This window comes from Leishmania major, chromosome 13, assembly GCF_000002725.2.
Source record: "Leishmania major strain Friedlin complete genome, chromosome 13".
Lineage (NCBI taxonomy): Eukaryota > Euglenozoa > Kinetoplastea > Trypanosomatida > Trypanosomatidae > Leishmania > Leishmania major.
Genome location: NC_007254.2, coordinates 331,878 through 352,146, shown reverse-complemented (window position 1 = coordinate 352,146; position 20,269 = coordinate 331,878). Strand labels below are relative to the sequence as shown.

At 62.7% G+C, this 20,269-nt stretch overlaps 6 protein-coding genes across 6 annotated transcripts; all 6 read left to right on the top strand.

Annotated features, from left to right (window-relative positions):
* Nucleotides 1-752: 752 nt before the first annotated feature.
* LMJF_13_1030 (conserved hypothetical protein) lies at nt 753-1,853 on the top strand (the record flags this gene model as incomplete). The annotated part of the gene is made up of 1 exon (XM_001681795.1): nt 753-1,853. One exon carries the CDS (start codon nt 753-755, stop codon nt 1,851-1,853), a length of 1,101 nt encoding a protein of 366 aa, XP_001681847.1.
* Nucleotides 1,854-2,846: 993 nt separating this feature from the next.
* LMJF_13_1020 (hypothetical protein) lies at nt 2,847-6,758 on the top strand (the record flags this gene model as incomplete). The annotated part of the gene is made up of 1 exon (XM_001681794.1): nt 2,847-6,758. The coding sequence occupies one exon, from the start codon at nt 2,847-2,849 to the stop codon at nt 6,756-6,758; it is 3,912 nt and encodes a 1,303-aa protein (XP_001681846.1).
* A 1,088-nt stretch (nt 6,759-7,846) lies between these two features.
* On the top strand, nt 7,847-8,830 carry LMJF_13_1010 (conserved hypothetical protein; the record flags this gene model as incomplete). Its single annotated transcript, XM_001681793.1, has 1 exon — nt 7,847-8,830. One exon carries the CDS (start codon nt 7,847-7,849, stop codon nt 8,828-8,830), a length of 984 nt encoding a protein of 327 aa, XP_001681845.1.
* An 868-nt stretch (nt 8,831-9,698) lies between these two features.
* LMJF_13_1000 (conserved hypothetical protein) lies at nt 9,699-11,087 on the top strand (the record flags this gene model as incomplete). Its single annotated transcript, XM_001681792.1, has 1 exon — nt 9,699-11,087. The coding sequence occupies one exon, from the start codon at nt 9,699-9,701 to the stop codon at nt 11,085-11,087; it is 1,389 nt and encodes a 462-aa protein (XP_001681844.1).
* Nucleotides 11,088-12,058: 971 nt separating this feature from the next.
* On the top strand, nt 12,059-13,531 carry LMJF_13_0990 (conserved hypothetical protein; the record flags this gene model as incomplete). Its single annotated transcript, XM_001681791.1, has 1 exon — nt 12,059-13,531. One exon carries the CDS (start codon nt 12,059-12,061, stop codon nt 13,529-13,531), a length of 1,473 nt encoding a protein of 490 aa, XP_001681843.1.
* Nucleotides 13,532-14,368: 837 nt separating this feature from the next.
* On the top strand, nt 14,369-19,336 carry LMJF_13_0980 (putative AMP deaminase; the record flags this gene model as incomplete). The annotated part of the gene is made up of 1 exon (XM_001681790.1): nt 14,369-19,336. The coding sequence occupies one exon, from the start codon at nt 14,369-14,371 to the stop codon at nt 19,334-19,336; it is 4,968 nt and encodes a 1,655-aa protein (XP_001681842.1).
* Between the last annotated feature and the right edge of the window lie 933 nt (nt 19,337-20,269).

The following is a 20,269-nucleotide window of genomic DNA, read 5'->3' as shown; positions in this document are numbered from 1 at the left end:
CCTCCCTCCCTTTGTGCGTTTTCTCGATCTCGCCACCTCTTACCGGATGCACGTGAGGGGAAGAGCCGGCGCGCGTGTGCTGTCGTGAGCGCGACTGGAGTATGTCTGCGACTGTGTCTTGTGTGGTGGGCGCGTTGGGTCATGGCCATCGGCCCCTGTGCTCTCGCGCCTCCGCCACCACGTCAGCGGCTTCGAGCAACACAGCGGAAGAAAATGATCGTCCGGCGTTAGTCATGAAGCACACCCACGCACAAGCCCACGCGGCTGCAGAAGGAAGGTGCCCCCTCGCTTACGCGTACCACCACACGCATCACCCCCTCCACGTGCGCGTGTGCGTACGTGTGCATGGTTCGCGGAGCAAGGCCCGTGGCCGCATGATCTGCGTCTGCTGTTGTTGTTGCGGTGGTTTTTTGTCCGATGTGTAGACGGGGTGTGGTCCGCCGTGGCCGCACCACCCTGCTCCCCTCCCTCTCTCCTCTTCTCCGTCACCTCTTGCCTATACGCGCAGAGGAGGGCTCTCACTGTCTCTTGCCCTGTCTCTCTCTCTCTCTCTCTCGCTCGCTCCCTGGTTCTGCCCTTACAACCCAACCATCAAAAACCCCTCACCGCCCCTCCTGGCGCATCGGGGGGCGGACGGTCACCTCTTCCTACTCGCACTCGAGAGCAACGATCGAGTGTTTTCTACCCGCGCCCCCCCCATCCTCACACTCTTACGGACTGCTGTCAGCTCGCCACCCTCGAGCGGGGCACCGATGAAGTCGACTCGCACTACCGCAAAGGTGCGCCCTGCGTGTCTTCCGTATAGCACCACGATGCGCAGCAGCCGCCAGACAAGCTCGCTGCTGTCACGAGTCGCCCACAGCGTTGGTGCAGTAGTGGCAAAGGCGAATCTTCTGCGACAGTCGCCGTCACGCGAGGCGCACCGTCCATCAGGACCTGCTGAGGGTCTACGGCCATCATCCTCATCAGCCAAACCGCCGGTGCTTGCGTCGGGCGACATCCTGCGCGACCTCGCCTTCTTCACGCAGGCGTCGGAGGTGGGCTTCTTTTCTACCCACCCCTCCCTTTGTGCGCAGGTGTTTGGTGTTGTCCCGGGGGACGTCTTCGAGGTTGGCGGCGGCTGTGCCGTCACATCTAGCAGCGTTGTTGACGTAGATGCCGGCAGCCGCATGGCGAGGGAGGCGATCGTTGTGGTGGGCGCGCGCAGCGGCAAGCTGTGGGTGTGGGCATACGGCGATGAGGCGGCTCGAGTACTGCGTGTCCCTTCGAGCACCACTTCTGCCATGTTATCGAGTGCGGTAGAAGTACGAGCCGCCATTGTGGAGCACTACCAGCTGCGCCAACTCGTCCACCCGTCGCGTCGACAATGCAGCGCTGGCGGTGGGAAGGCAATGGAACAGGATGCCCAAGTAGAGTTCGCTCGGACCGTGTGTGAGGCCTTTCAGAGTCTCTGCGCCCGCGCGCACGAGGAGGTGCAGCGGCTGTACACGCCAGATCAGCTGGCATTCCTGCAGCGTGCTCCCGACTTGTACGCGGCCGCTACGAAGCGTGTTGATAGAGTGGCTAGCTCCTTGGATGACGCATCACCCACGGCAGGAGTAAACTCAGAGCCGCAGCGTCAGCAGCCGAATCACCCTCCAGATGGGTCATCTTCGTTTCTCCCGCGTTCCATCTACTCAGACATCGCCCGCCACGCACAGCACGCCGCCGCGGTGGTTTTGCTTGCACCGCGCGTATCGCTGGTGACCGGGGCTGTCGGTTGGGTGGGCGAAGGGGACGTGGTGCTGGCCGACTCGCTCGTCAGCCAAGGGGGTTGTGCTGAGGCGTCTCTGTCCGCCTCGGTGGTGATCTGAGCTTTCAAAGGACGCAAGCGGCGGCACACTTCTGTTCGAGCAGCTGGTACACGTCGGCGGCAAGTGGAGGTGAGCGAAGCAACACAACGTGCAGCCGCAGCACAGCGAGTAGTCGATGGAGTCGCTCAGCGCCAGGACACGACGCGCGAGATGGGACTCCGACCCCTCTCGCTCGCAGTGTGTATGTGTGTGTGTGTGTGTGCCTGCTGTCACATCTGTGCCCCCCCCCCCTGCACGCGTGTGCGGAGGTGAAGAGAGCATCTGCGAGAAGCGTTTTCGCAAGACCTGTGTCGCCGAAGAGGGGGGAGCATGCTCTTCACAGGCGTCAGTAGCGTTGCAGCGATGGCAGACAGGCATCAGCGCGAGCCGTTGTGAGCGCACACAGACACAGGCACTTACGGAAAGACGGAAAATAGGAACGCCACTGCAGCTTCCACCCTGATGCTGGAGCGAGGGGCCGATCGATGGGCGGCACTCGACGGCCTACGGGATGTGTGGCCTAGCGCAGAGCTTGGCACAATCGTTTTGCTTTTCCGATGTACGTAGGTGGTGCTCGTCTTTGCTCGAAGTGCCCCTTCCGCCATCCGCCCTCGCACTCGAGTGTGTGCGTGTGTGTGTGCGCGCGCTCACGCACGCAGAGGCACACGATGTTCGGCCTTTTCCCACTCACCTCTCTCTTGCCTCCTTCCCCCCCCCCCTTCCTTCCTCCTCCTCGCCCTCCTCTCTCCCCTGCAAAGCCGTTGCGGTACGCAGCACGCGCAAGACCGCACATAATCTGTCACGGAAACCAAGAAAGTTATGTGTTCCCGCTGAAGCTCTCTGACGGTAACTTGTCATTGTTTCTGAAGTGTCTGCATGGTGAGCGTTCACATAGCTCTCTGAGCGTGCCTGCTCGTCGAGTCGCACGCATTCGCCTGCTTTTTGTTCTCTTGGGTTCGCATTCATTTTTTTGCGTGGCGCCTGCGCTGGTCGCCTTCGCCTCCTCCGCTAGTCATGTATTATGGCAGCCGGGTGCGCCATGCTGCCCTGCTCGTCATCTTCGGGCTGCTAGTGATCATCGCCGTCTTGTACGACAACGTCTTCGATGACGTCGAGAACTCGCACGCTGCTGAGCTGCAGGAGATGCGTGCAGAGGCGCACAGCGTCGAGACGCTCCTGTTCACGTCTCGCGCGTCGCACGGGCGAGCCGCGCCGCTAGCACTCAACCGGCTCGAAATCCCGCACGTGGCGAACACCTTCGTCTCCAAGTACATCAACCGCACCGTAGCACCACGCCTCAGTGACGTGCGTGATGTCCGTACCCTGACGTCGACTGAATTCTTTGAACAGATGCAGCTGTGGCGCAGGCCGGGTAGCCGCGCCAAGCAAATCTCGAAACTCGTCGACTTGTTGACGGAGAACGAGAGGGTGACTGCGCGTGCGGAGGCGGTGCGCCAACGTCAGCACAAGTCGAAGACGCGGCGCTCTGTCAAGTCGTTGTTCAGCTTCTTGTCCGGCGGTGGCAAAGGGCATAGCCACGACGACGACGACGCGGGTTCTGGAGCCGCCGATGACGTGGTGAAGGTGCGCTACCCAAGCAGCCTTGTTCTTCATTATCACGGCTCGTCAGACTCGTTCTCTCTCACCTCCAACAACGTCCAGCTCGTGCCATACCCGTTGGTCCCTCCGCCAGTCACCACGCGGCTCAGTGAGGCGGCCCCGCTGCCGCCGCCGCACGCGGACGTGATCGGCAAGAAGGAGTTCACTGGCGAGGGTGCCGCCGAGAGGACAGCAGCGGCAGCAGCCAGCGACAAGGACACTAATCCCACCACCACGGTCACTATACCAAAAGGCAAGGTGCGCTACGCAGTGCCCCATCGTACGACCCCGCACACGCCGACACACGGCTGGGATCACTTCTACATTGCCCTGAACCTGTGGAAGAACGAGGAGGTGCTTCCTGACCTTACGGAGGCGCTGATCGTCTTTCTGGAGGAAGAGGTGAAGCCCTTCTTTGATCTCGCCACCTCTGTCGTGGTCTCCATCTACTCCAACATATCGCCCGATAGGACGGCCGAGCTCATCGCGACACTGCTGATCCCGCGGCTGCACGCTGCCGGTGTGCGGACCGTCTACGCAACAACGGAAGGCGCGTGTCTCGGCTACGTGGAGCGTCAGTCCTTCCACGAGCGCATCGAGTGGATGGCGTGCATCCGGAACAAGGCGCTCGAACCGCTCTATGAGAAGGGCATGAGCGTGTTCGAAAGTTTGCAGCAGCAGCAGCAGCAGCAGCAGGCGCAGGCCAGCGCCGACGGTCTTGTTGTGCTATTTTTCAACGATGTCATCTTCCGTCCGCAGGACATCACGGTGCTGCTGGAGAGTCGTGCTGAGGCACAGGTCGCGGCGAGCACGCGACCACATGGCTGGGTGTCCTCCGTCACAGCGACAAACCATGAGCCTGCAGACGCTGGCGTCCAGGACGACGACGGCGATTTGCGGAAGCATCCAGTGGGCACAGCGTCGACGCCTCCCTCTGGTTCCACGTCAGCAGCGACTGGCACAACCTTCGACATGGCATGTGGTATGGACTTTTACGCAACCTTCTATGACACATGGGTCACGCGCGATCGACTCGGCAAGCCCTTCGGGGCGCAGATGCCCTATTCAGACGACCACGCTACCCAAGAGGCATTCTATCGTATCTTCAAGCACGAGCGCACCGGCGACCATGCACCGGAGGTGTCAGCCATCCCGGTCAAGTGCTGCTGGAACGGCGTCGCTGCCATCCGTGGTCGCTTCTTCCTCGCCCCGACCCCACCGCATCGCCTCGACTTTCCTGTGCAGGGTGCAGCGGAGACGACAGCGCGGACCCCGTCGGCGACATCGTCTGCTCCGGCCGCCGCCGGAGGCGCTCGCAGCGAGGCTGCTGCGCACCCTCCCGATGTGTTGCAGCGTCCCTCGGGCGCAGTCTACGACCGCATCGGCGACGTGCACGACCTGCTCAACACCACAACGCTAGTGCACTACTACACACGCGTGCTCGCCCGCCGTCTTCAATCGGTGTGTGTGCTGTGGAGCTTGATGCGCCGCGAGATAGCTAGGCTGGCAGACATTCCGTTCTACAAACCAGAGACGTGCGACAGCAGCAGTAGCTTCGAGAGTCTCCTGCATACTGTGGACTACGAGATGCGCCGACCCTCGGCAGTCAGCGAGGACTGGATGCAGCTGCGGCTACAGCTTGAGAGCCGCACGCTCCTCCTCAGCACCGCGCCGGACCTGATGCGTCTCGAGGAATCAGTCGTCAACCCAGAGAGCGAAGGCGATGTGGAGTCTGCCGCGCCGGTGGCGCTGCGCGTGGAGGAAGACAGTGTCTACTACCGTGCGCGGCACCTGTCAGTGCGATTTCGCCACGCCTTCACCCCCTCCTACGGCGCCACCGTCGCTGGCCACGCGGTGGTGCGTGATGAAGTCTGTCTCGCTTCGGAGTGTCTCCTGATCTGCCAAGACGTGATGCACGCCGCCCTCCTGCAGGACAGGCGAGCGCCGATCATCCTGCTCAACCCCCACGTGCGCGTTGCGTACAACCTTGAGGACTTCCACCACGTCGCACAGCAGAAGTGGTTCTTCGAGCACCCGCACGTATACTGGGTCTCGACGCTGGCGCGGCGACTGCAGCTGTGGTGGTCGTCCTCGTCGTCATCCAGTGTACAGGACAAGGGTGCCGGTGCAGGCGGGTCGCACGAGTTCGGCATCGCCACGTCAGCGATGGACGACTGGCTGAACACCGCCTCAGCTGCTGCCGCGCCAGGGACGGTCATGCGCGGTACTCAGAAGCTCAGCGTGCAGGACGGGGCTGGCCGTGTCACAGCCACTGGCCTCATCGACATCCCCACGCTGACCCGAATGGACTGCCAGAAGTCCGCGGAGGGCTCTATTCGGGTAGCGATGGGCGCCTTCTTCCCTATTGTGCGACTGGTCCAGTTCCTGCTCGCTGCGCTGCTGCTGCGGTGGTTGTGCTGGCAAGTGCATGTGGATTTGCTGGTCGCGGCGCTGTCAGTCGAGGGCGGCGCGGCACGGGCCTACTCGGTGGAGGCGCAGTGGTGGCAAGCTCTCTACTGCGCTGTGTGGTACTCATCGCTTGTGCAGCAGCTGAGGCGGCTCTCGGGTGGCGTTGCTGCAGGTGAGCGCGACGCCGGAGACAACGTCGCCGGCGAATGGGAAGGGGAGAGAGCCGTAAGCGGCCGCGGCTTTGGTCGCGCAAGGCATCCGGTCACTTCCTCGCCACGGGCCCTTCTACAGCAGCTGCATCGACTGCAGTCGCACCATGTCGTGAAGAACTCCCCCGCGCGCTTGTGCGTCGGCGCCGTGTGGCGGGCCGCGTACTTTGTCGCGCAGAAGCTAGTGTGGCTGCTCAGCTCGTTGTGCTGCGTCCGGTTCTGGTTTGGCTGGTGCCGAACACCGCTGGCCTTTAACACCCCGACTGGGTGTTCGGGCATCAAGGCGCGTCAACTGTGGCCGCACAGAAGAAGCGCTTCGCCCGCCAAGTCCCACTATCCACGGGAGCCGTCGCGTGCAGTGGTGTCCGCAGATGTCTTCCAGGCCGGCCCTGCTGTCACAGGAGAGGTGACCGGCTACACGGTCACCCGTCGCAGTGAGGGAACGGCACGCCCCATCTCCGGCACGGTGTTCATTCCGCGAAGCTGCACAGCGAGCGGTGGCGGTGGTAATGACACGGAGGTGCAGCGGCAACACCACAGCGTGTCACAGGCCGCCACGGGCGTCGCGAGCGCTACCCCGGCAAGCGTCACAGAAAACCCCATGAACTCTACGCATCGGCAGTACGAACTCACGCATGGGAGCGCCGCCGCGTCGAACCACCAGATGCGGTCGCGCAACGTCAGCTATGGTGGTCGGTCGTGGCTGTAGTTCGGCGTCATTCCTTGAGCGCATCCTCGCCTCACTTGCCGTGCACCCCAATCGGCCTGTCGACCATACCGACGGCAGCGCAACCGCGATGGCGACGGTGATAATGAGAAGAGAGCACAGTAGAAGCTCGGCCGCGTGGCTGAAGAGGGAGAGTGAGGGGGCGGGGGGGGGGGGGGGGGTAGTACGCTGCCATCCACGCCACGACGACGCCTCCCCTCACTCTGCCTGCAAAGGCATTTACACTTCTCTTCGCTGCTGGCCTTTGTTCTTGCTTCTCTTCATCTCCGCATTTCCTGCTAAGGGGAAATGTGTGTGGTGTGTGGTGTGTGTGTGTGGTGTGTGTGTGTGTGTGTCTTGTCGCTCAACGCGGTAAATGTGTCGCAAGCAGGCGCACACATGAGACGAAAAAAGGTACACGAACACATTACCCATGCAAACAAGATGCACGCGCTCACAGTTGCGTTATGGCCACCGTGACAGTGCAAAGGTGGTTGTGCGCCTGGGAGGGAAAGGGAGGAAGGGGCTTCCCCTGACCTTTGTAGAGCGCCTCCTTGGTGGTTGCCTGCAGGGAGTCACCGCCCTCACATTGAAAATATGTGGGTGTGTCATGTAAGCAAGACTGGGGAGGGGACTATTCGCGACTCTCAGTCGTCGCACGAAAGCTCGCAAACACACATGCGCACTACCGCCTCACCGCTAACAGCTCTCTCCCCCGCACTGTCCTCTTACCTTCAGCTGCTTCTCTCTCTCTCTCTCTCTGCACAAACTCGAGTCTCTCTTCACTAACGTTCTGCACGCCGTGTCGCCTTCCTTGCCCTCGAAGGGGGCACACCGTGTCTTCGGCTCTCCTCCCCATCCTCTCACTGGCTGGAACAGCACGTGCTACCCGTTCCTGCTTCCATCGAAGAAGCGCCTGGGCACACCTGCGTGCGTGTCTTTCGCTTAGGGAGGGGGAGGGGGAGGGGGCGTGCGTGCGTGCGTGCTGGTGTGTAGCGCAACAGAGATCGCCGAGAAGAGAAGGGGAGGGAGGGGGGGCGCTGTCGCGACTTTCTTCGCGCCATCCCTTCCGCCATTTCTCTCTAAGAGTCATGCGCTACCGGCAATGCCAACACCACTTCACCGACAGGGATCAGCAGGCCAAGGCGTTCATCAACTGTAATGACGTGCTGAGCACGAGCGAGCAGGAGGAGGTCATCGCCTACTTTGCCCGCTCCCTGCGGGGCAGTGGGCAGCTATTAAAGGTTATTGTCTGCCTCCAGGCGATGCTGGCGTTGGTGTACATGCTTCTCCTGCTGAGCGGCTCCTTGCTGATCGACGTGTCCGTCGACATGGCAGCGACCGCGAGTCTCGTGCAGCTAGCCCAGCAACACAAGCAAGGCTCACCGGAGTCAGCGATACCTGCGCTGGAGCCGGCAGCACCGTCACAAGCTCCTCTCGAAGCGCTGGCGGCGCTGGAAGCGGAGCAGCGTGCTGCACAGCGCAAGTACGTGCATGAGTACATGAACCGCCGCACGGCCGCCGGAGTCGGCGTTCGATCTGGCGGAGCGATGATACTCCTCTCCACCTTAGTGGTGCTCTACAGCGTTGCGCTGCTGTTGTGGGCGGGGTACAGCTGCTACGTGGCGTGTCGCCAACTTACTGTAAACGTCGAGGACCTCACACGAACGGAGCCTCAGGACCTGCATAGGCGCCGCCACGAGGAGGGCCCTTCAGCCGCAGCACCGGCTGCGAAGCCGCGGGGCGCCCTCCGCCACCTGCGCCGGCGTGTCAAGGCGGATCCGGCGGTTGCCCTGTACGCCGCAGCAGCCTTTGCAAGCCTTGGCTCGCTGTTCTGGGTGACCGCCTTGGTGCACCGCCAGCGTGCCACACAGAGAGCCTACGCGGATCTTGGGCTGCAGCCGCCGTCAGTGCTGTCGCTGCAGCAAATCACCAACGCGGCGCTCGAGTACGTGCTGGCCGTGTGGCAGCCACTCTTCCACCTCGGCATTGGGCTGCTGGTGCGCTCGATGCTCGACACCCGTGACAACTTGGTGGCCCTGTCGAAGCTCAAGTACTGCTTCGAAAAGGTATGAGACGGTGTTGCACGATGGAGGAGATGGAAGCAGGCCGGGGGCGTAAAGAGAAGGGGCAGTAGGAAAGGTGGGGGGCGACTACGGCGGGCGACAAGAGCAAGCGATGGAAGCTGTAGCGTGGAGGATGCGCGACAACGTGTATGTGTGCTGAATGCTTGTGTCCCTCATACCGCAGTCCCTGGCGGTGAGTCTATAACACCCCCGCCCTCCCGCACCCTCTCACGCTCTGCTGACCGTTCTCTCCGCGTGTGCGTGTGCGTCTGTCGGTCTTCGCGCGCGTGCACAGGGATCCTCTCCACCGCTTCTCTTGTTGGCTGTCGGTCTGCCTGCCTGGCCCCACTCGCTATAGTTGCTGCTGCTCCTGGCGCAGCTGCACTCACCATCGCGTGCCACAACACCTCTGCGCGTGTCTGCACCTGGGGTTGGGTCTGTGGGTGTCTGCGTAATCTGCAGTTTGCGGGGATATACACGTATATATATATATATATATATGTACCTTTATTTCATCGTTGCTGTTGTTGTCGTTGTCACATGCCTGACCAGCGCATCCTAGTCCTCCTCCCGCTGCTGCCAGCAGCCCACCCACACATACCCCGCACCGGATCGTCACCGCCCTCCGCGCGCATGTTGCTTGGACTCTTCTGCACTCCCCGCTCTCTATACCCTCCTCCTGCGCTGCCGTGTGGTGCCCCCACCGGAAATCCCACACATGCAACCTCACGCATGCACGCACACCAGTACGTCGTAGTGCACACATCCAGCAGATTTGTAGGAGCTGATCGTCCCCTTCCTTCGCCCCCTCCCCCCCCCACCGCTCATCTGTCGCCAACGCCGCACCCTTCCCTTGTCTTGCACGCCCACGTCTGCAATGAAGGGCAGCGCCTCGACGAAGCCGGGCGGCTCGCCTTCGACGTCTCGCACCGCACATCCTGCAAGGGCCAACACCAGCGGCAACGCGAGCACTAGCGGGAAGCAGCCCCAGGGGCCCCGCGCACCCGTGCACGCGAAGGGCAAGCCCAAAAGAGGCGGCGCGGAGGCGGAGGCCACGGAGTCCGACAAGGTCGCGTACACAGTCATTATCACAAACGTTGAGAACGACTTTGGCAAGCTGCACAGAGCCTGCCTGCCCTACTACTGCGGCCTGCGCAGCGACTACGAGGGAACGCTGGATGTGGAGCGGCTTCTTCACGAGGGCGGACCGCAGTCGCGGCGCCTGATCGGTGCGGTGCGTGGCTGCAGCTACGCTGTCCGCTGCCGCACCGAGACCCGCTCCGCCGAGATCAGCCTCTACGGGCCTGCCAACGCCGACTTTGCACCCATGCAGCTAACCAAAGCCCCTCGGCGGCCGTCAACGCCGGCGGCAGACGCCAAGTCGATGGCGGCGCCGACAACCTCCTCGTCCGAGAAGTTGGCACAAAAAGATACGACTGCGCCAGCCGAGGACGTCTCGGAGGAGACGGCGTTGGCCAACGTTGGCGCAGTCGAGCAGCTGGCCCTGCGGCTGCGCCGGCAGCACTACTTCGAGGAGCACCTGCCCGTGAGCGTGCACTTGCCTGGGCGAAAAGCAGACGAAGTGCTGCTGCGCATCGATAAAGGTTCTGCGTCCAGCGACGCGGACGGCACCAATGCCACTGGTGTTAAGAACGAGGAGGCTAACGGGGTCGCAGAAGACGCCGACGCGGACAGGCGAGGCAGCGCCGCCACCCCGGTGACGGCGTCTGCTTCCCGTGAGAAGCGGCAGCGCGTCGTCGAAGAGGACCGCAACGCCGACGCCCCGTCTCTGCAGCGAGTCAAGGCGGAGGCGCCAGATGGCGACGAGGAGGGCACGGAAGAGGATAGCGCCACGGCACACGAGCGTGGTAAGACGACGGAGAACGACGTTGATAGAAGAGCCGACAACGGTGGCAGACGTTCCAGGCGGCTGACGAAGTCGAAGTCGGCCACGATCATTGCGCAGTTCCCGCGTCGCCAGAAGGACTTTGTGACGGCGGTGGCGGCGCTCTCGTCCCGGGTACCGCTGCAGCGCGTGCGCGGCCGTCTGCGCGACCTTCCCGGCTTCCTGTCCTGCTGGTCTCTTTATGAGCGGCACCTCCGCGTTGTCTTCCGCGACGCCGAGTCGCTCTTCAAGGCGAAACAGCTGCTGGACCAGTTCGAGTTGGAGCCTGGTCTGCGTGTGTCGCTCATCTTCTCCGACCCGCTCTCCCGCACTAACGCCGAGTATTTGCGCGCGCAGGAGAACGAGAGCGTGAACGAGTAAGACACGAGTCGGCAGCGTTGCCTCCTCATCGACTCGCCTGTAGGCTGGTGCACCCTGAGCGTGCGTGCATGTGAGGCTGGGATGGTCTGCCTTCTGGTCTGTTGATGGGTGTGCGGCATGGATGATTCGGCCCGGTTAACTCAGTAACGGCGTATGGGTCGAGTGTGCGTGTGTGTGTGTGTGTGTGTGCCACATTCTCGCATCCTCTTTCTGTTCATGGCGCATTGCGTGCCGGAGTGGCGTCGACCACTGTGCACTTCGCAGTAATGGCAACCGTTGCGCACTGCGGAAGACGTGCGCGCACCCTCGATCGATACCCGCACTTAGACCCGACGTTGCAACAAAGAAGAACAAAATGAAGGGAAAAAACGAAATGCTGGATAAGCAGCGCGCTTGCGCGCACATCTGCACTTGTGGGGTGGTGGTGGTGGTGGTGGTAAACGGTGACGCGTCTGTGTATATGTGTGTGTGTGCATCTGCGTGCATGTGCATGTGCATGTGCATGTGTGCAAGAGAGGCCTCGCTGTGCAACAGGTACGGCGTAGGCGCCTTCCAGGAAACACACACACACACACACATGCACATGCACATGCACATGCACGCAGATGCCGTTTCACGGAATCCTTGCTGCTGCTGATGCCCTTGAGCTCTTTCTCTTCGCAGCCCCCTCCCCCCCCCTCCCCTTTCGTGCCGGCACCCCTTCACTGTGTGGATGACCGTATCCGCCTAACCTCATCTCTGCTCACATGGCCACCATCTTTGCTTCCAAGTATTATCATCACACCTGCGGCACACCGCACACACACACACATACATATATATACATATATACATATATATAGATATATATACATATACATACGTACATACGTGTACATCTCTCATTGCCTTGCACCCTCTGCGCCTTTTTTTTTCTTTCTTTCGCTCTCTCTCTCTCTCTCTCTCTCCGTGGGCGCGCGCTCCTCCGCATCATGGCCCGTCGTGATCGCGTGCCGCGGCACAAGTCGCACACGCACAAGCGCAACAAGAACGCCAAGCTGTCGCCGTTCCAGCGAGAGCAGAAGCGGGCGAAGATGGCAAATCAGGCGCCGACGGCACAGACGATGGGCAGCCTCGACAGTATTCCGCACAGCCAACGCCACATCTTCGAGTATCTGCAGGAGAAGCGGTCCCGGCAGCAGGCAAGGCGCGCCACGCTAGAGAAGGAGCGGCAGACGCACGACGTGGAAGCGTGCCCCAGCGCCGCAAGCAGCGGCAGCGGTGGAAAGTCGAAGGAGGCACACGCGGCGGCAGAGGATGGAACAACAAAGACTGCTGCGGCGACGGTCGTCACGACACCCGCCGCATTGATGCCAAAGAAGCCGAAGAAGCACGCAGCGTTTGCCTCCCTGAATGAGGAGCTCAGCGCCTCCGTCGGCGCAGTCCTGCAGCCGCCGAGCAGCCGCCATGGTCGATTGACCGCCGCCACGGACAAAGACAGCTCCAGCGATGGACCGCGCTCCGCCGAAGAGATCATCGCCCGAAAGAAGGAGCGGAAGCACAAGCGTAAGCAGGAAGCGCGCCGGGCCCGCGTCGCGGCGCAGCTGCAGGCAATGGAAGAGGAGCTGGACAAGTACGCAAAGACCGCCAACGGCGGCGGTAAACGGGGCCGCAAGAAGGGCAAAGGTGGTGACGGTGAGGAGGCGGAGACTGCCGATGATGTACGCGAGCGCGTGAACTTCGCCTTCGAGCGCAAGCTGCAGAGCATGAAGAGAAAAGAGGAAGAGAACGCGTCTCAACGCAAGGCGGCGGAGGTCGCCGCTGCCGAGACGCACCGCCACAGTGGCAATGGTGAAGCACGCAAGCGTCGCCGTGAAACATCATCTGAAGCCGGCGAGCACGCGAACGGCCACGACGACCGCGGCGATGGCGAAGGCTCCGACGAGACGGCGCCGCAGCGGCAGCGCAAGCACATCTCTTTCAACCCTGACGTCGAGGACCGGGCAGCAGAGGCGGACGCGAGCCGCGTCAAAAAACGCGGCGCGGAGCGGAAGCCGCGGGACTTTTACGAGCTGGTCGACGTTGTGCGCTACGGTGAGCGGGTGGAGGCCCCACCTGTGTTCGACGTTGTGCCGAACCGCAACACTGCCGTGTCGCGACTCGCAAGTGCGCTGGAGCGTGAGGTAGACCGTCGCGTCCACAGCGGTGTTAACGCCGCCGAGCGGCACCGCCTTCTCGCTGGTGGGGGGCGGCTGGCGCAGCAGAAACGCCTTGCGCGACTTGGACTTGCGGCTGCCATCACGCACACGACATGCGCAGACGGCACGGCAACGCGCATGAGCAAGGAGGAGGAGTTCAAAGTACTGCGTGAGCGCGTGATGGCGACGTACCAGCGTAATCGGCGAAAGGAAGTAACGGAGCGCAAGGGCGTCGACATGAAGCACGAGTTCCCGCTCTTCGCGTAGCCCCGTCAGATGCGCCTCGCCACCTCTCTCTCTCGTGTGTATGTGTGCGCAGCGCACGGACGGCGCTGAAGGCCGTGATAGTAGGAGGGCACGATGGTGCCCTTGTTGCCTTGTACACTACGATTAACCGTCTTTAAGGTGGAGCTCTAAGCAGTGGCTGCTTGTGTGTGTGTGTGTGTGTGTGTGTGTGTGTGTGTAAGTGTCGAGCTGCACTTGCATGGTGGGGTCGTGCTGCTCGACTAACATCCTCTCGTTCTCTACAGACGCGCACGCACGTGCGGCCTTTGCGCAGCGCCAGTGCCCATTCGCACCGCTGTCGGTGCTGTCCCAGAGGACGAATCTCCCTCGTGTCATCGACAGCAGTGACCAGCCAAGCAGGACAGTCAGAGGTGGCCAGCAGGATGCCGTGCAACTATTGGATCACTCAACAGCTGAATGGGTGGACTGCCGTCGCATGTCCCCGCCCCTCGCGATCTCTGGTGCTCTCTCACGCGCCCCGCGAAAGCGAAGTCCAAACCCTTGGCGAGAGATGCCACACCGTTGGCGGCGCGCTGAAGGTCCCTGGGTGCAGTGCGTGTACCTCTGTGTCCACGAATGTGGGGCTGCTGCGGCTGCGGTTGTCCGAAAAACGCGTGCGCATGGGCCGCGGACCGAGGCGTATCAGGTCAGCCCGCCTTTCCTTTGATTATGTTGTGTTCCCTTTTCCGTCTTTCCTCAGCGCCGCTCTCACGAGGGCATCTCCATCGCGACACACCCACCACGAGGGACGCCGCCACACCATCGCTCGCTCAGCGCCACGCTGCCACCACCCTCATCCACCTTCGGGGGCGTCCTTCAATGATGGAGCAGCAGTGGCACGACATCCTCCTCCACAATGACGCCGGAGATGCGGCCTTTCACAAGGGCGCGCCACTATTGCTAGAGGCGCTGCAGATCATCGGCGACGTGCAGTCCATCTCTGCGGCGACGCGACTGGGGCTGCACTTGCGCGACGCAGAACAAAATAGCGAGATGGATCAGCTCGTCTCCACCTTCACTGACAAGCACATGTACCGAGAGCGCGCCGCGCATGCGACGGCAGCAGCGCCGCTCTTGAAAGCGTTGGTAGACTTCTTCCAGGTCTGTACACCCGTCTCCGAAGCAGCAGCAGCTGTGACGCCATCTTTAGTCGCCGTTCCGGAGCTGGACGGCTTGCTCGTCCCTTCGGCTGTCTGGAGAGCCCTATCCCAGACGGTAGCCGTGCCTCCGCAACCGCAGCCGCACTCCGCCCCGCCAGCCGAGGTCGCTACCTCTCCGTCCTCGGGCGACGCCGTCATCCCGCTAGCGAGCGAGCTTCGCTCGCATCCGCTGTTCAGCTACAAAGCCTTCCTCGTCCGCCTCGACCGTCTCAGTGGCCTCATCAGCGACGGTGAAGTCTTCAGCGCATGCGAGCCGCGAATCAAGGTGCTGCAGAGCCGCTTCAGCCTCTACCGCGCCTACAACGGCGGTCGCGAGGACGAGTACCACCCCACCTTTGGCGGCGGCGACATCAAGCGCGCGCCCAAGTGCGACCTGCGCCGCGTCGAGACGTGCGTGAGCGCCGCATCGGTGGTTCAGTTCATCGAAGAGCTGCGCCGGGATCGGCCAAGCTACCCGCTGTACACCGAAGACACCATCGGTGAGGCGCACGCGAAAGGAGCGGCACCTGGCGACAGTGACAGCAGCACTGCGTCGGACACAGTGTCGCGCATCTCCGTCGAGGAGGCGGTGCGGCGCTTCTTTGGCAGTGGCGTGGCCATGTCGGAGCGAGTGCTGACGGAGGAGGGGCTCTGCCTGCGCCCGAGCTACGCCGCTGACTCTGAGGACCGATGGCTTAGCCTGCAGCAGCTCGCAGACTCGGGTGATAATACCCGTGCTGTTCATGCGAGTCGGCTTCTCCGGCCCGTGCTGAGCACTTCTGGCGGTGCCGATGGAGAGGGAGAGCTGCTGGCGCGTCTCCTGCAGCCAATTCTCGCGCGTGTCCTCACCTCCGGCACGTGTTACGATCGGCTGGAGCTGGAGCTGACCGTGTCCGGCAAGGATGTGGAAGAGCTACCACGGCTGGCACGGTGGTGCGCAACGAGTGGGCTGCTGGAGTCGTGTCCGGGTCTGTTCTTCCGATTTCATGTGGTGCAAGATGTCTACAGCGCCGGCACGGAGGGAGTGCCGCAGCAACGAGGGCACCATCAGCAGCATGCCACGGTAGCGGAGGGCCATGGTCCTTCATCTGCATCCTCCTCTCGCGCGTCGCGGTCGCTCTTCTTTGGGGATGTCCTGCACAACATCTTCAGCCCCATCTGGGAGGCCTACCTCGCTGCTGCTGGAGCAGTAGGCAGCGGCACAGACGCTCCTCCACCCTCTACGGAGCGCCGCGTGGCAGAGATGCAGTCGCTGTTGCGCCGGACAACGGGCTTCTCGGTAAGCCTCACCAACGCCGCCGCGGTTCAGGAGATGCCGCCGACTAGCAGCCCAAGCTGTCAGTTCCCGCTGCCGGGCAGCAACAGCAGCGGCTCAGAGCACGCCACGGCTGCCACATCGCTAACCCCTCCGGACGCCTTCTTTGTGTATCACGTCTGGCGCAATGTGCAGCTCGTGAACGTGTTTTTGTTCGCCTCCGGTGAGCAAGAGAAGCCGTCAACCGCTGCCACGCGCGAGGCGGCGGCGGCAGCGGCGAAGCCGGCTTGGGACACCCGACCCGCCTTCACGTTCACTCTCCACGGCGGCGCCAACAGCCGCACTCTCTTTGGCGAGAGTGTTCTCGGCCTCCTGCTCGCCGACGCGGTTGTGAATCCGTCCACGGCGTTCGAGTGGAGCCCTCTCACGTACCTGTTCATGCTCTCCCAGCGCCACATTATTCTCACCCCATCACGCAACCGCTGCAGCAGCGCCGCGGTCAAGCACACGCTCAACACAACAGCCGTTCCGCTTGCGGTGCAGGCCGGCTTGCACGTCAGCGTCGCCACGCTCGACCCCCTCTTTTACGACACAACGAACGACGCGCTGGGCGAGGAGCTGAAAGAGCTGGCAAAGCAGCGCGGGCTAGCAAACGCCGATGTAACGGAGATGTGCCTGCGCTCCCTCGAGGCGAGCAGCGGGTGCTTTACGCGGGTAGAGCAGCGGCATCTCTTCGGGTACGCCTGGCCGCACGCACAGGCGCGATACAGCCAGTTCTCTGCCACCCAAGTGAGCCCCCTGCGGCTGCACCACCGCGCCTGTGCGCTGGAGCACGAGCTCGACGTGCTCTTTGCCGCGGTGCGTAAGGGCAGCAGCAGCGGCAGCAGCGCGACGACGACGACGACGACAGCACGGCTGCGGGCGGTGTGCAGCAGGAGTGACGAGGCGCGCCTCCGTGCTGTTTTATTTCTGCCGTCTGCCGCCGACGATGGCAGCGACCCTTCCGCCACTGTGTACCGCCGCGCCGCCAGCGCCAGCACCCGTGCGCTGGAGCTCGAGCACGACCCGGCTCTCCTTGTGCGCCTGCCCAGCTACCAGGCGCATGAGGCCGTTATGCAGTACCCGCGCATCCTTATCTCTGGACCCGACCGGGTGGGGCCCAGCGCAGCAGCGAAGCGCTTGATGGCGGCCATGGCAACGCGAGAGGCCTACCAGCAGTTCGTCATCCGTCCTGAGTATGTGCAGCGCATGCAGACGCCAAGCCCCTACGGACCCGACAAGAAGAAGGGCAGCCAGTGCAACTCGACGGAGGCGTTGGTGCTGAAGTGGCGCGACGGTGTGCTGAACGTGGAAGAGAAGCAGCCAAAGCAGCACAACAGCCGCGTCGGCAGTGTGTCTGCGTCGTCTCCGTCAGCGTTGCCGACGTGGGCGCAGTTCCAGAAGGACACACGCATGCTGCGCCGCCTCGCCAGTGCCGACCCCACCGTCGCCAAGTACGCCAGTAAACGGCTTGACATGCTCGAGTCCAAGTACAGGCTGCACGCGGCGCTGACGAACGATGACGAGGAGGACTACACAATCACAACGGCGACAGCAACCGCGGCTGAGAACGCGGAGGGGGACAGCACCGAGGCACGCGCGCGGGCTGCCCCCACGTCACGCCGCTGTGTGGTGCAGCCGGCGTGCGGTGACGCACACAACTGCGTCAAGGTGGACGTGCACTGCCACATGGCGAGCGGCATGACGGCGAAGTCGCTGCTGCAGTTTATGCAGCGCAAAATCCGCGACCACCCGGACGACGTCGTCGGCGTGGATTCCAAGACTGGTGCCCCGATCACCCTCGTGGAGTTCTTCGATGAGGTTCTGGGGGAGCAGCTGAAGCCGAAACCGTCGGCAGTTGCTCAGGGGGACAACAGCACCGCCGTGCGCCGCGCCGCGCCGGTCTTTGCCGCGGAAGGCGACGAGGTTGTGGCGGCGGCCAGCGCGAAGGCGGCGCGGGTGGCGCACCTGCTTGCCGGCATGCCCGTTGCCGCGCTGCAGGTGCACGCCGGCAAGGCCACGTTCCACCGCTTCGACCGCTTCAACCACCGCTTCAGTCCGATGGGCATGACCTCCCTGCGCTCCCTCTTTCTTAAGACGGAGAACTTCATGCAAGGGCGCTACTTCGCCGAGCTCATCCGTATCGCCTTCAAGCAGAACGAGCTGGAAGGCGGCACCTTCACCGAGAACCGGCTGTCCATCTACGGCCGGCACAAGGACGAGTGGGACCGGCTGTCGCGCTGGCTTGTGTTTCACGGCTTGTCGCATCGCACGAACAGTTGGATGATCCAGGTACCGCGTCTGTTCCACCTGTACCAACGCAGTGGCCAGCTCCGCAGCTTCCAGGAGATGCTCACCAACATATTCGAGCCGCTGTGGCACGCGTCTCTGCACCCCGACAAGTACCCGTACCTGCACTTCTTCCTCAGTCACGTCTCCGGCTTTGACAGCGTCGATAACGAGAGCGATCGGGAGCCGGACCAGACGATCGACATCCCTCCTGCGCAGTGGACGAGCGCCGAGAACCCGCCCTTCGCGTACTACATGTTCTACATGTGGATCAACATCACGACATTGAATCTCTACCGCGCCGCGCGCGGGTTCAACACGTTCCAATTCCGCCCCCACGCTGGTGAGAGCGGCGACCCGGACCACATGGCGGACGTGTTCCTGCTGGCGGACGGCATCGGTCACGGCATCAACCTCGACAAGCGGCCAGTAATGCAATACCTCTACTACCTGACGCAGATCCCGCTCGCCATCACGCCCATGTCGAACAACACACTTTTCTGCCGTTACAAGGACCACCCGCTGCCCAACTTCCTGTATCGCGGTCTGCACGTGGCCATCGGCACCGACTGCCCCCTCATCTTTCACCGCACGGAGCAGCCGCTGCTCGAGGAGTACGGCACCGCGGAGGCGCTGTGGAACCTGTCGGCTGCAGATATTTGTGAGCTCGCCGCGAACAGCGTGCGCGCCTCGGGCTTCCCGGCCTCGCGCAAGAGGGAGTGGCTGGGCCCACTCTACCACCTGCGCAGCGTGGCGGGCAACGACGTGGCGCGGTCGCACGTGCCGCAGACGCGGTGCGCCTTCCGCTACGAGGCGTACATGGAGGAGGTGACCTATCTGCAGAACCGCGCCGCGCGCGAGATGTCGTGCCGCGCGATGCGCACACCACTGGAGGAGGAGGTGGACATCATGGACGCCGTCGGCATCTCTCGCGGCGAGCTGCTGGAGCGGCGCTGGAATGGGGCCGAGATTAAGGAGAAGCAACGCTGTCGGCCGTTGGTGCTTGCCGGCGTGGATGAACGTCCAGCACGCGTCGCGAAGACTCATGACGCCTCCCACTTATAAGTCGACCTATTCCATCCCTGTTGGGCGGGTGCAGAGTGGCGCTCTGCCTCTTGCGCATGTGCTTAACCGTTCTCAGTGCTTGCTCGTGGCGGATAGGCGCAGTGGTGTGCCTCCGTGAGTCCGCGACTGTCGTTGCTTGCCCCAACAGCGCACGCAGGCACGCCACCTCCTTCGTTTCGTTTTTGTGGTGGTGGTGGTTCTTTGACATCGCTCTATTCGCCTTGATGACGTTGGGGAGTGAGGGGAGGACACACCCCTCCTTACGGTCGTATCACAGTGCCCACTGCTGGTGCGGGAAGGCCTGAGTGACATCCCGAAGAGGGGCGTGCGCCGCGTGGCAGCCGGCACAATGGGTGCGGCTGTGAGGCGACCTACTCTACCGGCGTGTGTGTCTGCTGCTGCTTCGCACCACGCGGATGGTGGGGGTGGGCGAGACTTGACGCCCAAGTAGTGCTGTATGACATAGAAATGGACATGGCGGGTATCCAACATCTCCGCTCTCTCTCTCTCTCCCTCTCTCCTTCCCTCCCTCCCTCGCTCTCTTTCCTGCTCGTTGTGAGAAGGTGTGTTTCGCATGTGTGTCTCACATACGTCGACGCGCACGCCAACTCTTGAATCAAAGGCAGCAAGCAGCCGCAACAACAACAGCGAGCGAACAAACCCCTCCGCTCCACTTTCCAAATACGTATATATAACGAGGGGGCGATCCACTGCGTCTGCACCTGCGCCGTTGTTTGCTGCCCCCACCCCCACCCCTCTCGTCTGCGTACATTACTTGCGAGTCCGCCTCAGCGACAACCATCAACCACATCGCCCTCCCCTCACCCCCCCCCACCACCACCACCCCTCCCTCCCCACCGCTCCCTCCCCAAGACGCCGGCATACACATCGAGACACAGGCACAGCAGGGGGTCTGGGGCTAGAGAGCATACC